The 14432-nt window shown below is 37.7% G+C and overlaps 2 protein-coding genes across 4 annotated transcripts in view; one reads left to right on the forward strand and one right to left on the reverse strand.

Moving 5' to 3' along the window:
* yap1 (Yes1 associated transcriptional regulator) overlaps positions 1-6569 on the forward strand; it is a 36738-nt gene extending 30169 nt beyond the window's left edge. Inside the window, exons 5-8 of the mRNA XM_016236972.1 lie at positions 2418-2590; positions 2835-2839; positions 4960-5147; positions 5226-6569. Of these exons, the coding sequence (XP_016092458.1) occupies positions 2418-2590; positions 2835-2839; positions 4960-5147; positions 5226-5464 (605 nt within the window). The 3' untranslated portion in view covers positions 5465-6569. The remainder of the gene's footprint in view (positions 1-2417; positions 2591-2834; positions 2840-4959; positions 5148-5225) is intronic.
* A 3990-nt stretch (positions 6570-10559) lies between these two features.
* The window catches only part of tbcb (tubulin folding cofactor B), a 12735-nt gene continuing 8862 nt past the window's right edge, over positions 10560-14432 (reverse strand). For all 3 annotated transcript variants that reach the window (XM_016237005.1, XM_016237004.1, XM_016237003.1), the window contains exons 6-7: positions 11617-11689; positions 10560-11489 (exon numbers count right to left, since the gene is read on the reverse strand). In XM_016237005.1, coding sequence (XP_016092491.1) covers positions 11375-11489; positions 11617-11689 — 188 coding nt within the window. In that variant the 3' untranslated portion in view covers positions 10560-11374. The remainder of the gene's footprint in view (positions 11490-11616; positions 11690-14432) is intronic.

A 14432-nucleotide genomic window follows, 5' to 3' on the forward strand; every position in this document is an offset into this window, starting at 1 on the left:
TTCGTCTGTCTTGGGAAAGCTAGCGTGTCTCCGACATAGTGATAACACTCGTTGCCTTCTCTAATGCAGCTCAACTAGGTCTCGTCCCATTCGTCGATATTTGTGATATCACAAATCCCGGAAAATATGCGTTGTAGTCCAAACGAGTCGTTCGTTGTAGTGATTTGTGTTAAATAAAGTATCTCCTTTTGAAGTGGACTTTGAGTTTTGTAACTTTGCAGATCTTTTTTATGCTCAAACAGCAACATTACAGACTAACTAAAGTTGAAAAAGTGAAAAAGCATAATATGACCCCTTTAACTGGAAACGCAATTTGAGCGCTGCTTTTATACAATAAACCTGTTAAATAGACAGCCAACAAATATTTACAAAGGCTTCAAAGGTCCTGGCTCTGCGTTTTCTGACGTTTCCCAACACCCCTTCGGTCTCACCTGCAAATGACAGGGGAGCTGCTATTGGCTGGCAGCTTTGCGAGATGGCCTGATAAAGACGTATTACTGGATGGATGTGTTCCAGAGCTATTGTACGTCAATCAGAGCTTTTATCTTTCTTACTCTCTCTTTTTAATTGTGTTCCTCTGGCACGTTTCCTCCTCCTCCTGCTGGCTCGTTGAAGAACACGTCCGTGGCACAAACCTATGCAACACTTGAGTCATTCTGCCAGATGGATAAGACTTGTTTGTGTGTTCTTGTCATCTTCGTGCTGTGGAATGGAGTTTCCCAAGTGAGAAACCCACAGCAGTCAGGGAAATCCAGACCTGAGAATCAAGAGTTTTTTGTTGTGTTCCCGTTCACAGACGCAACAAATCTGGCTGCAAGATATCAGGCTGTATTAACTGGTCACTCCTACCTTGAGATCAGCCATTACTGCTCCACCATTCAGCTTCAATAGACCCCTATCTATGCGAGATAAGAGTCTTTAAAGAGAAACAAACACACACACACATACACACACACACTCCCCCACTAGCACTCGTATACATTCCCACACACTCTTCCACGCCTCAGGCAGTGTGGGGGATGGTGGTTGCGGGGGGGGTGTGTGTGTGTGTGTGAGGCGTGGTGAGTCTCTGATCTGATTCCCATGGTGAGAGGAGAACGGAGACTCATTCAGGCCTGATCGTGCTGTGGAATGGAGTTTCCCAAGTGAGAAACCCACAGCAGTCAGGGAAATCCAGACCTGAGAATCAAGAGTTTTTTGTTGTGTTCCCGTTCACAGACGCAACAAATCTGGCTGCAAGATATCAGGCTGTATTAACTGGTCACTCCTACCTTGAGATCAGCCATTACTGCTCCACCATTCAGCTTCAATAGACCCCTATCTATGCGAGATAAGAGTCTTTAAAGAGAAACAAACGCGCACACACACATACACACACACTAGCACTCGTATACATTCCCACACACTCTTCCACGCCTCAGGCAGTGTGGGGGATGGTGGTTGCGGGGGGGGTGTGTGTGTGTGTGTGAGGCGTGGTGAGTCTCTGATCTGATTCCCATGGTGAGAGGAGAACGGAGACTCATTCAGGCCTGAGGTAGTGTAAACACACTCTGATTGAATGGTGATGAGGATAAGCAGGGAAGACGGGGCTCCCTCGCGCATGACAACGCCAGCTCCATCACAGCTTTGTTGTCACTGGTGGCCTCAGTGCATAAGTAAACAGCCATTTTCATTAGTCCAATTACTGTAACACCCCACCTCCCTGTTGTCCAAAACATTTGTTTCTGTGTTTGCGTCTGTGGCGATACGCATTGATCCATTCGCTTGCATTGATAGGCCTTTTTTTACCCTATATCGTATACATGGCTAATGCTACTACCTCCTTTAGTGACAGATTTTATGAATGGTTATTTTTGACTGGAGATTGAATCTGAGGTGTTTATATAAATTAAAAATGAATTTAAAATTAGAAAATCCATTTTTGGAAATAAATTATCGCGATTAATCGTTTGACAGCACTAATATATATATATATATATATACACACACACACATGTAAATACATAGATGTAAATACACACATATACATACACATTTATAGGTCTAAATATGGAAAATGTAGATGTAAATCTGAATATGTAGTAATTTTCTGAAAGTGATAAATGCCTCACTAAATAAATTCAGACTTGTAAGTGCTTATTTGAATTTATAAATGTATATTCAGATTTCATACATAAACACACACATTATGATTAATGTCCTGGGTTCTGATTAATAATGCGTTTCAGTAGTGCTTATATATACAATATAGTAACACTATAATGCCAAAAATGAAAAGTATTAGGTTTTATTTACATATGTGATACTGTATTTTCTAGTGCTAGTATATTTGCTTTTAAATATAAACTAGATAATATAATTAATGCTAATAAATAATAGAATGAAGCATCATAACGTAATCGATTTTGTGTCCTCAGCTATGAACCAGCAGCGAATTTCCCAGAGTGCTCCAGTGAAGCAAGGCTCCCAGTTGCCCTCCAGTCCACAGAGTGGAGTGCTGGGTGGAAACAACCAGATCAGGCTGCAGCAGATCCAGATGGAGAAAGAGAGACTGAGGATCAAACAAGAGCTCCTTCGCCAGAGACCCCAGGTCAGACACACACACCTGTCAGAACATTCTGTCCTCACATGCTAGATGGGCACATAGTGTTCTGCTGTGTAAACGAGCCTGATCTGTGCCATGTGTACTTGTTGTTCATGTTGTGTATTTTTTTTTAATGTACCGTATCGTATAATTGTGCAGGTTGTTTTGACAGATTATTGGCATAAGGTCTGGTCCACCTTGCACCTCAAAGCAACCTGTTGCACTTTGTTTCTCAGTACATATTGTGTAGGGTGGGTAAATCTGAAGTAGAGATACTTGCTGTGTATGTTTTTGTGAGCTATTAAATGAGAGGTTGGCAGATGGGGAGGTGGAGGAGGTTTTGCTCAGCTGCCCCTGCTTTGGAATGTAAACATGGTGTTGACTCAGTGCTGCAGACCCCCCTGCTGGAAAACTAAATAAACAGAGATCTTCAGGGATGATCTTACCGGTTCTAGCTAGAAGCAGCTCACTTAAAAGACCAATAAAGATAGGCCTTCAAATACACTTAAAGGCATTGATGTAGTGGCTGAAAATCCTATCATGAATCGCTCAGTCATCATAAAATTGCATTCACAGCCTATTGTAATATTATTACATATTTCTACTAAAAACATATTATATATAAAATTATAAAATGTTCTAAAACATATGTAAAACATAATATTGGGCTAAAAACTAAATCAAAAACATTTGCGTGATTCTAAAACTAATTCAAATAAGAATAAAAATTGGCACAAATTCATTTATTTATTTTCTTTCATTTAGTTTTAAATACTGAATGCATTATAGTTAAAAATGTTATAAGCCACCTGCATTGATATCTAATACCCTTATTTTAATGATATCAGTTAACACACTAAATCTGGCAGCTCAAATATGAAAACTAATATTGAAAAAAAAAATTCAATTTGTGTGTTTTGGGGGGTGGGATTTTGAAAAGGGGAAAACATTTTAAATCAAGAGGAGCATTGTTAACTCTGTGTAATTGTTCAATTTTGTTCTTCAATAATATATATATATATATATATATATATATATATATATATAAAAATTTATAAAAAAAATTAATACATGTTTAAATATATTTAAAAAATCTAAAAATAAAATTAAGCATTTTTTTAAAAATATATATAAAATGAGTAATACAAATTTTAAATAACAAAAACTTTGTAAAAATGAATCTACTTGACAATGGCCGTTTGAAGCCACATTTCATTCTCTTAATTAGAAGAAACTTGCTGTATTTTCCTTCACTGTAGCATGTCCTCTGCCCTCTTTATTTGAGCACTTTGTACTGAACTGCCTGCATGCTATTTATAGAGAGACCACCAGCAAAACAACACCTTTTACAATCAAAGGCAGTTCAAAGCAGGCCACTGCGAGTAGTACAAGCAATTACTAGCGGAATGAGCAATAATTGTTCGCAATTATTCTAGATAAATCGACACAAGTTAAGAGGCAATGGCTACAAAATCTGTGGAAATTAGTGAATGAATGTGGGAATGTGTTTTTTTATAGTCATCAAAACTTTGAAATAACACAAATGGGTGTTTAAAACAAGTGATTTAAACAAATCAAAACATACTTCTGTTTTAGCTTATGCAAACTCTCCACAGCTCTTCACTTTCTTTACCATTACTATCATTTTCTCAACCTACTTAATAATATTGTGATTCTAGAAACTGTTACTTAATAAAAAAAGAACATCCATCTGTGCTGGATTTCAGTGCTTTGCACTGTTATATTCTTAGCTTGTTTTGTGTTTGGATTGTGGTCAAAAATAAATCAAGTGTGTGTTGACCTAATGGCACGGTATATTTTGCTTTTTGTAGACATCTTTGTAGTGGATAAATTATTTTTTCTAATAATATTTTTTATTTTATTTATTTAGTCATGTATGTAAAAAAAAATCATGGAAAAAGTATATTTATATTCACTGTATAAAACTGCTCAAAGGTTTGAGGTGTTTTTAAGATTTATAATTTTTTATATATTTTTTAGTTTCTTTTAAACTTTTTGATCCACTTCAAATGTTGACTACTGTGTGTGTGTGTGTGTGTATATATATATATCTTGAACTCTTTTCTGCTGTAGTAGTATTGTATTATAATATGCTGATTTGATGCTCTGTAAACATTTTTATTATTATCAGTGTTGAAAACAGTTGTGCTGCTTAATATTTTTGTGGAAACCATGAATGGTTTTCCCCAGGATTCTTTAATAAATATAAAGTTCACCATTCATTTAAAATACAAATCTTTTGTAACACTTTAAATGTCTTTGAATGCCTCTTTTAAACAATTTAAAGCATTCTCGCTGAATAAAAGTATAAATTTTTTTCCAAATTATCTTGCCTCAAACTTTTGAACAAATAGTGTAAGCGTACAATTTACATATGTGCACAGTTTCGATTTGTCTAAGCAGTTGTGGCCTGGTGTTTTCCTGTGCAGTGGGACATATCACTCCAGAGACGAGAGCACAGACAGTGGCCTGAGCATGAGCAGTTACAGCGTCCCCCGCACTCCTGACGACTTCCTCAACAGCGTGGACGAGATGGAGACAGGTACGCCACAACAAGAGTACTCAATGTAACCACACACATGATGTCAGCACATTTTAAGAGCAACCGTCTCGCTCTCAGGCGATCGCCTCGGCCCCAGCTCGATGGCAACACAGCCCAGCCGCTTCCCCGACTACCTAGACGCGATCCCGGGCACAGACGTGGACCTGGGCACCCTGGAGGGGGAGAGCATGGTGGTGGAGGGCGAGGAGCTGATGCCTAGCCTGCAGGAAGCCCTGAGCTCCGACATCCTCAACGACATGGAGTCAGTGCTGGCAGCTACCAAGATCGACAAGGAGAACTTTCTAACCTGGTTATAGAGCACCTGCATCCAGCACTACGCCTTCTCTTCCAACATGCTGAACTGCTGCCTAATCCAATCTGTGAAGGATGTGTAGATGCTTTGAGTTGAGAAAAGAAAGACATTTCACCCTACTGGACGTTTTTTTCGTTATCTTCTGTTCACTACGTTTGGCCGAATTGGTTTTAAAAGCAGAGGTATTTTAACCTTTGGTCCTTTTGGGCTTCTTTTTGTTTTCTTATGTCTTTTTTCATGTCTGCATCCTCAAGGCTGGCCCATGAACAGACAAGTATCCACAAGTACCCAAATCTCTTTCACGGCTGTACAAGTATGTGATTGTGAGTTTGTGTGCGCGAAGTGTCGTTTCTCCCCTCGCTGGGCGAACAGGGCCAAGAGGGCTCAGAGAGAAATAAAGACAGACGAACCCTGAAATCAACCTAGCGCAACCTCCTGTGACTGCAGCTCCCATCTCAGAACATCCCTGATCTCAGCTCGTTTTTTCCTCGTACAGTAAAGAGCCTGAGAAACCAAAAAGCGATGAAGAAGTCGTCTGTATGTGATGGGATTGTGATTGAAAGGTCTAAATGGTAAGGGTTTTAACGTGTGGCTTTGGTTAAACAAATACTGCTGCTTGGCTGTGCCAGCATATCACACTAGAAACTGTGTAATCAAGTGCCTTCAGACAAAAAAATTGAAACATGTTCCCGTCGTTTTTACGCTAGAGATCATAGATCAAATTTGACGTTTGCTTTGACTTACTCACTTCATTAATCAAAGTATATTTCGTTCAAAGGTTTTATAAAAAATATTATGTTGGGAATTAGGGTTTGATTTTTTTCTTTTTTCTTTAAAGAACCCTAGCCTCTTTGTGTGTTAGTTTTATTTAAGCCTGATTCTGTTTTCTTGAGGGTTATGGCATTCATGTGTGATCAAAGAACAAATCTGATGTTTTATACAGTTTTATACAGAACAACTATTCTAAGAGCTGCCTTATAGTACATGAACTAGATGGACGCTATCATTTATGCTGCATCATAATCAGTCTGAGAGGGGGATCGCTTGGTTTTGTTAAAGATCTCTTTTTTTTTTTTTTTTTTTAGTTTCTCAGTTGATATGTTTTTGCTTACTGGTATATACTTTGGTAGTTACTGTTTAATCAGTTATTTTATGCATTATTAGGAAAATGTTTTCTATTGTACATCATGCAGTCCACACAGTTAGACTAAATCTCATTATTTGGATCACTCTTTCTACCATACATGAAGGAAACAAAATCAACACTTTTCAAACAAATGTAACGTGACCTTTTTATACAAAAATACTATAAACTTTAAAAGAAAAGAAAAAAAGTCTGTAAAAAAGAAAAGAACTGTAACCAAATAATTTTTGCCTCTGATATGTCTTTAAGAAGACTTCTACAGGAGCATATTTTAAATGCCATGTTTAGTCCAAACTCATTAAAATGTCCTGTAGGACTACACTGGACTAGACACACACACACACACACACACACACACACACACAAAAACACGTTTTTTTCTCCAAGTATTGTTCAAGTATTCACAACTGGAAATGTAAAAAAAAAAAAAACAGCATAATCAAACCAGACATTGTCTCATATGCATATTAACCACATTATGGTGAAAACGTTCTCTTCAGATCATGACTAGCTAGTTTTAGCCTGTATTTCCTCATTGGCCCCATTTGTAAATGATGGCATCATGTTCCAAAATTGTCCTATGGTGTGACATATAGCAAAAATTAAGGGAAACAAACCTCTTAATAATCTATAAATAGCATGAGAGAGATTTATCTTCATTGTTAGACGCTTATTTACGTATAGTGTTATTTATTTAATATGAAATTATAATTAACATTATTTTCCCCCATGACAATTTCAGGACAAACTTTGCTGTCATCCATTCAAAACTGCTGAAAATTATACCATTTTAAGATGAGTGATACTTATATCCCCCCTATTACAATACTCAGATAAAAACTAATCTGTGGTTCTTTTATGTGTCACACCATAGGACTTTAGTGTGACATAATGTTTCTATTTAATTTTGCACATGTCAAAGAAGAAAGTTTCATTTTGATACAAACAATATCAACATGTTTTTTAAACAAAACAAAAAATGATTTTCATCAACAAAAGTCAGTCTCTTAGTCAATCAGTATGTTACTGAAACTTTTCTAGCCCCCCCTGCTACATGTGTGCTACATGTGTGGCACAGCTAAATATGATTGCTATTCAAACTATATTCATTAAGATGTGAATGCATTTTTTTAAACTATATGGCTACTCTTTTTAAATCATCATTTTGATTCTATTTACTTTCTGCATCGTTCTCTTAGGATCTCCTCCCTTCTGGTGGATCCCTGTTAATTTTCTGTATATTTCCATGTCCTCCAGTAATTTCTCTCCCTTTCAGTTTCAAAAACAAATTACCACATTTTATACTTATTTTCATGACATTTTATAACAGTACAGTACATAAGTTTTCTGCAAAAACATCAGAAAATAGTTTAATGTAATTATTGCATTTAAGAACACTGGAAATGATCAAAAAAATAATAAAAAGGAGTAAAACAAATCTTATTTAATTATTTAAAACGCTTTTTAAAGAGACCTTGTCCTCTGGTGTGACATCTTTGTCCTGTGGTGTGACATTTTCTGTCACACCAAAGGACTTTTCAGCCTTTTGTGTCAATTAATGACCTTGCTATTCCGAGCTAACCTGTCATTAGCGGTACGCAAGACACATTTGCATAATTTCCATCATTATGTAGTTTAACATGCAGTTTTTAATTAAAAATATAGAATTTAAGGGTGTCACACCAAAGGACAACAAAACGCAACACTTTTGTAGTGGTTCCAAAAAAGTTTAATATTTGAACAATTCTGAGACAGAAATTGACCATATGCACATGTCATGGGCTTCACAGGGGGCTAAAGCAACATAATCATGAATGGGGTCCTTCAACTAATGTAATTTTGTTCTGGAATTGGCCAATTTAGGCTACGTCCACACGAAGCCAGAGCTTTCCCTATCCGATCTTTTTTTCCCCTCGTCTCACGAAATATCTGCGTCCACACGAAACCGACACAAAACTGTAGTATACATGCCAGATTAGTATGTGTTGCTGTAATTCTGCCACAGAGATACACTAAAAACGGAGAAGAAGACCCTAACCCTTATTTTACTTCTTCAATCTTACAAATAGGACTCAAATGTCATAAAAATTATCCCATGCAACTCGTTCCGTATTCCTAGTATTCTTAAGGCATAACGTCGGGTTTGCCGAGAAACAAATCGAAAATGTAATCTTAAGAGAAAATCTCCAGTCATTGCATTCCTGCATTTATACAAGTGTGCGGAATTTCGCGCCGGCGTGCCTAGGAAAAGCACACAAGAGAGTCATTTTGAAACATCAAGACAAATAAAATTATGACTTGAAACAATAATTTCTAATAATGTATCTATTCTGAGGCAGTCAAAACAGCTTAGAATTCACGCAAAGAGCGCTAGGTCTATAGGCCTAATCACTAAAAGCGGTCACTCACTTCAGTTGATTGCGATCTCACGACATTCCGTGAATAAGCTATTACATCATATACGTTGTTATAATGAGAGGACTCGCCAGCTTGCAGAACTCCGGTCCTGACAAAAACTCGCCGTTTTGAGCGGTGAGTGAACATTTGACGCTCTAACACAAATACATACTGGTGGGACAGTGTTGGGGAAAGTTACTTTTTAAAGTAATGCATTATTTCGTTACTCCATAAAAAAGTAACTAATTATGGTACTTAGTTACTTTTTATGGAAAGTAATGTGTTACGTTACTTTTGCGTTACTTTTTAAATCTGCCCTGTTGAAAAAACCAGCATATGCTGGTTAGGTATGTTTTGATGCTGGTTTAAGCTAATCCTTTGCTGGTTTAAGTTGGTCCTTTTGCTGGTTTATGCTGGTCCTTTGCTGGTTTAAGCTGGTCCTTTGCCAGCACATGACCAGCATAAACCAGCAAAGGACCAGCTTAAACCAGCATCAAAACATACCTAACCAGCATATGCTGGGTTTTTCAACAGGGTGGACAGAGCTTGCTTGTTTTTAAAATAAAAAAGTTCTATTTTTGGCAAATATAAAAGCCTTTTCACACCAAAAGTGAAATGAATAAGCCTCAGGCTGAAGGGAAAGTAAATTTACGTCTGTACAGTAGAATGCAGAAGAAGAAATTTCAACACACTTCAGCAATAAAAAAAGACACAAATGTTTGTCTAGAGTAATTTGTGCTTATTATTATGGTTGAACTGGATCATCGAAGGTCAGAAGCAAAGACATTGGTTAATAGAATGGGATTAAATACATAAAGGATATTTGTGTTGTTTAACATTTAATTATTGCAGGTTTGCGCCATATTCTGAGTTGCATTACTTTTATTCATTTTGAGGAATACTGAATCTGTTGTTTTTTGTGTTACCTCACCTATTGGTTAAGTCCGCCCCTGGGTGTGTGTTTACTGTAAAAAGCAGGCGCTCGCCCTGCATATCTAATGTTTCATTATTGTTTTGAAAGTAATGATGTCCAAGCAAGTGATTTGAAACTCATTTTATTTTTGCAAAGCATCACAGTCTGCAGGGGGGAATCGAAATACACTTACAAAAACTTGACAGGAATGATCGGTTGAGACAGAAATCCCATGGCCACGTTTTTGATAAATGATCAATTCAATTGTACTTTCTTTGCAAATGGTGACAGACTGTAAGATTATCAAAACGATGTCAAAAACAAAAATACTTCATTTTTTTTCGAATTTATGGCCACTTAATATAAGCATGGAGTAAAGGAAGAAAGGAAGAAAGAGATGCACGTCTATATCCAACATCAGCGTTTGTGCCTGGCCCTGGTCTAGTGTCCAAAACTTCCACTTTTACAATGCATTTTGTTAAAGCTACTATAACATAATTATGACATTCATACGAGTCATATAAGTTGCTGACTTGCTGTGCACCAAAACCAAATGTTTATTACCGCTTGTGTGAGCTATGAAGGTTTTATCAGTGTTTTTCACCGCAACATGAGTCTCATGCTATGTATTAAGGCAGTAAAAAAAAAAAAAAGACAATTTGGGCATATGTCTGCAGGATGTTCAAAATTGGCACATGGATTTATTTGAAACAAAGAGATTTTACTAAACAGAATTACATACAAACATTAGGCCTTTCTGATTAACGACATGCATGAAAATACTTACATGCCGATTTTCACAAAAAAAAAAAAACAAGACTTCTGGTCACATTTCTGTAATTTACACTAAAATACAGAACCATAGAAAAACTGAGGCCACGGGTTCTACATTACACATCTCATTAGTGAGCTAATCGCTAAAGTGCCAAAGAGAATGAGGGACTGATACCCTACAACACAGTCATATTGAGGCATGAGAATGTAATCGGCTGCTGAAAAGGAGGAATTCATTAGTACAAATACATTAGTACAATACAGTGTGCACAGAACTGCAAAAACGTGAAGAACATTTTCTGTTGTGGTTGGTTGGTTTTGTTTGAAGTAAAATTATTCGGTCTGGGCTCAAATTAGCTGCAGAACTTTGGAATTCAATAATGAACAATCAACATGCAAGTGAATGCTTTTCTTTACTCTGACCTCGGCTGGTGTTCTCACATTTGCCTTACTAGTTACTTCTAGTTGCCAGGGCACAGATGTTGTTTAAGATCATTCCTTGAGTTTGACTGCAGGAAATTAAGGTACAATTTTTACTGATCTCTTCCAGACCAGCATAAAACAAAATGATCTGCATTGATGACAAAAAAACCTTCTACCGCAGCAATGTCTCACTGCATGGAGCCAAACCTCTGGAAGAAAGAGGATCTTTCTTCTGACACTTCTGACTGCTCATCAGGCGAGTCTTACATCTCATCCAAACCATAGTCCTCTTCAGGGAAGTCTCCCACAGTTACTGAGAGGGGCTTCACGAAGACACCATATTTTGGCTCACACTCAAAATAACGTTTCCCATTCACACTAAATCAAGACAAACAAAATGCATCAGTTAGACTTTCTCAGAAGGTTCATGTAAGGGTCACATTAGTCATTTTCAAAGACCTGCTGGTCTTATTCATTAACATAAATAACTTGTGCATGCACCGACCTGCCATCATTCTTCCCCAGCGGCTCATCATATTTCACACCAACCCAGTAGCCTGGTTTGAAATCTGCTGTACCTGAAAACAAAGAAAGCATTTAAGCCCCATTGAATATGGTTGGAATACACAGGAATTCATAAATGGAAAAAAATCACATCTCTAAAAAAAAAAAACCCAGGGAGCCCCAGGTCAGGAATGGCGTGTTACAGTTCACTGAGTTAAAGGGATAGTTCACCCAAAAATTCTGTCATCATTTACTCACCCTCAAGTAGTTTCAAACCTGTATGAATGTCTTTGTTCTGCACAAAGGAAGATATTCTGAAGAATGTGGGAAACAGAGCAGTTCTGGGGCACCATTGACTTCCATAGTATTTTTTTCTCCTACTATGGAAGTCAATGGTGCCCCAAAACAGCCTGGTTACAAACTTTCTTCAAAATATCTCCCTTTCTGTTCGGCAGAACAAAGAAATTTATACGGGTTTGGAACTACTTGAGGGTGAGTAAATGATGACAGAATTTTCATTTTTGGGTGAACTATCCCTTTAACTGCCTTCTGAAAAGCATCACTCACAATATAAATCAATATCAAAACTAGATGAAAATTGATTATATTCTTTTCTTTATTACAAGTAACATTTAAGTGTTAAAGGGGTCATATGATGTTACTAAAAAGAACATTATTTTGTGTATTTGGTGTAATGAAATGTGTTTATGCGGTTTAAGGTTAAAAAAACACATTATTTTCCACATACTGTACATTATTGTTTCTCCTCTATGCCCCGCCTTTCTGAAACGCGTCGATTTTTACAAAGCTCATCGCTCTGAAAAGCGAGGTGTGCTGTGATTGGCCAGCTATTCAGTGCATTGTGATTGGCCGAACACCTCAAGCGTGTGACGGAAACGTTGCATCGCGCCGCGTAAACATAAAACCATGTCTGCATTTGTGATCAGAGAAATGACAAACTACAAGCGCTACTCTACACTGCCCAAAACTCGTGTTTGAATCATCAGTGGTAAATCCTTTAAATATAAAAAACGTACTTGCAGTCGGAGTCAGAACAGCCGGCATTGTAGTCTACTCTACCAGGATCAGGACTGAAGAATGTGGGAAACAGAGCAGTTCTGGGGCACCATTGACTTACATAGTATTTTTTTCTCCTACTATGGAAGTCAATGGTGCCCCAAAACAGCCTGGTTACAAACTTTCTTCAAAATATCTCCCTTTCTGTTCGGCAGAACAAAGAAATTTATACGGGTTTGGAACTACTTGAGGGTGAGTAAATGATGACAGAATTTTCATTTTTGGGTGAACTATCCCTTTAACTGCCTTCTGAAAAGCATCACTCACAATATAAATCAATATCAAAACTAGATGAAAATTGATTATATTCTTTTCTTTATTACAAGTAACATTTAAGTGTTAAAGGGGTCATATGATGTTACTAAAAAGAACATTATTTTGTGTATTTGGTGTAATGAAATGTGTTTATGCGGTTTAAGGTTAAAAAAACACATTATTTTCCACATACTGTACATTATTGTTTCTCCTCTATGCCCCGCCTTTCTGAAACGCGTCGATTTTTACAAAGCTCATCGCTCTGAAAAGCGAGGTGTGCTGTGATTGGCCAGCTATTCAGTGCATTGTGATTGGCCGAACACCTCAAGCGTGTGACGGAAACGTTGCATCGCGCCGCGTAAACATAAAACCATGTCTGCATTTGTGATCAGAGAAATGACAAACTACAAGCGCTACTCTACACTGCCCAAAACTCGTGTTTGAATCATCAGTGGTAAATCCTTTAAATATAAAAAACGTACTTGCAGTCGGAGTCAGAACAGCCGGCATTGTAGTCTACTCTCCCAGGATCAGGAAACAGTCCTCCATAAAATGCGCTGCACACATCTGAATATTTGGGTTGAACTTAGGCCTGTCGCGATAATTAAATAACCGTCTAATCGCGATTATCTGATCTAACCGTGGTTGTTTCAGGCAGCCGAAACAGAGTGTATTGTGCTTTTTATACGACACAAGGGGGAGTCATACACCAAAAGAAACAGAAGAGCACCAGTTTGCTTTTCATGCACTGTATAGCCTATACAGGGCTCCAGACTCATTCTTCCCACTGGACTCACTTTTGCAACTAACTTTCTCAGCTGGTCGCACGAGCACATGATTTGGTCTCAATATTTTTTTAGCGCTACAACATGGGATTATTCAATGCATGCTGACGAACGTATATCATAGTTTATAGATATGGAAACGAAAGTGGTTAACATTCAACCCGTTCTTTATCATCTGTAGTATTATTTGTGATTTGAATTTTGTGAAGGGGAGTTTCTCTTTTGCTGTGTTAAGTAGGGCTGAACGATTAATTGCATTTGCGATAATATCGCGATATGAAGAATTTCGATTTTTCAATCGCAGAGGCTGCGATTACACGGTCACGTGACAGGCGAGAGTAAAGAGGTGTGTTCCACTTGAAGATCAGATCGGTATATGACATCAAAGTACGGCGAGCGAGAGAAAGCATAAGGAGACGTCCGCGCTCTCTTATAGCTCTCGCAGTATTTTGATGACACACCCATCGGTCTAAGCAGCGCTGCTTCAAATCGAGCGCGGGCCATCAGCAGAAAAAGAAAAGAAATAAGTAAACAGCCAAAGAACAAACTTAGAGTGGGAGATGGATTGGTTTGTGAAAGCGAAGAGAAAAGCCATAGATGAAGTCGCACAGGCCCAGGCAGGTGCTGGTCATTTAAAAGTTAAATGCAGAAAATATGACGAGGCATATCTTGCTCTCGGCTTCACTCACCGTGTCTATAC

This window comes from Sinocyclocheilus grahami, unplaced genomic scaffold (genome assembly GCF_001515645.1).
Source record: "Sinocyclocheilus grahami isolate Dianchi unplaced genomic scaffold, SAMN03320097.WGS_v1.1 scaffold503.1, whole genome shotgun sequence".
In the NCBI taxonomy this organism is placed as follows: Eukaryota; Metazoa; Chordata; class Actinopteri; order Cypriniformes; family Cyprinidae; genus Sinocyclocheilus; species Sinocyclocheilus grahami.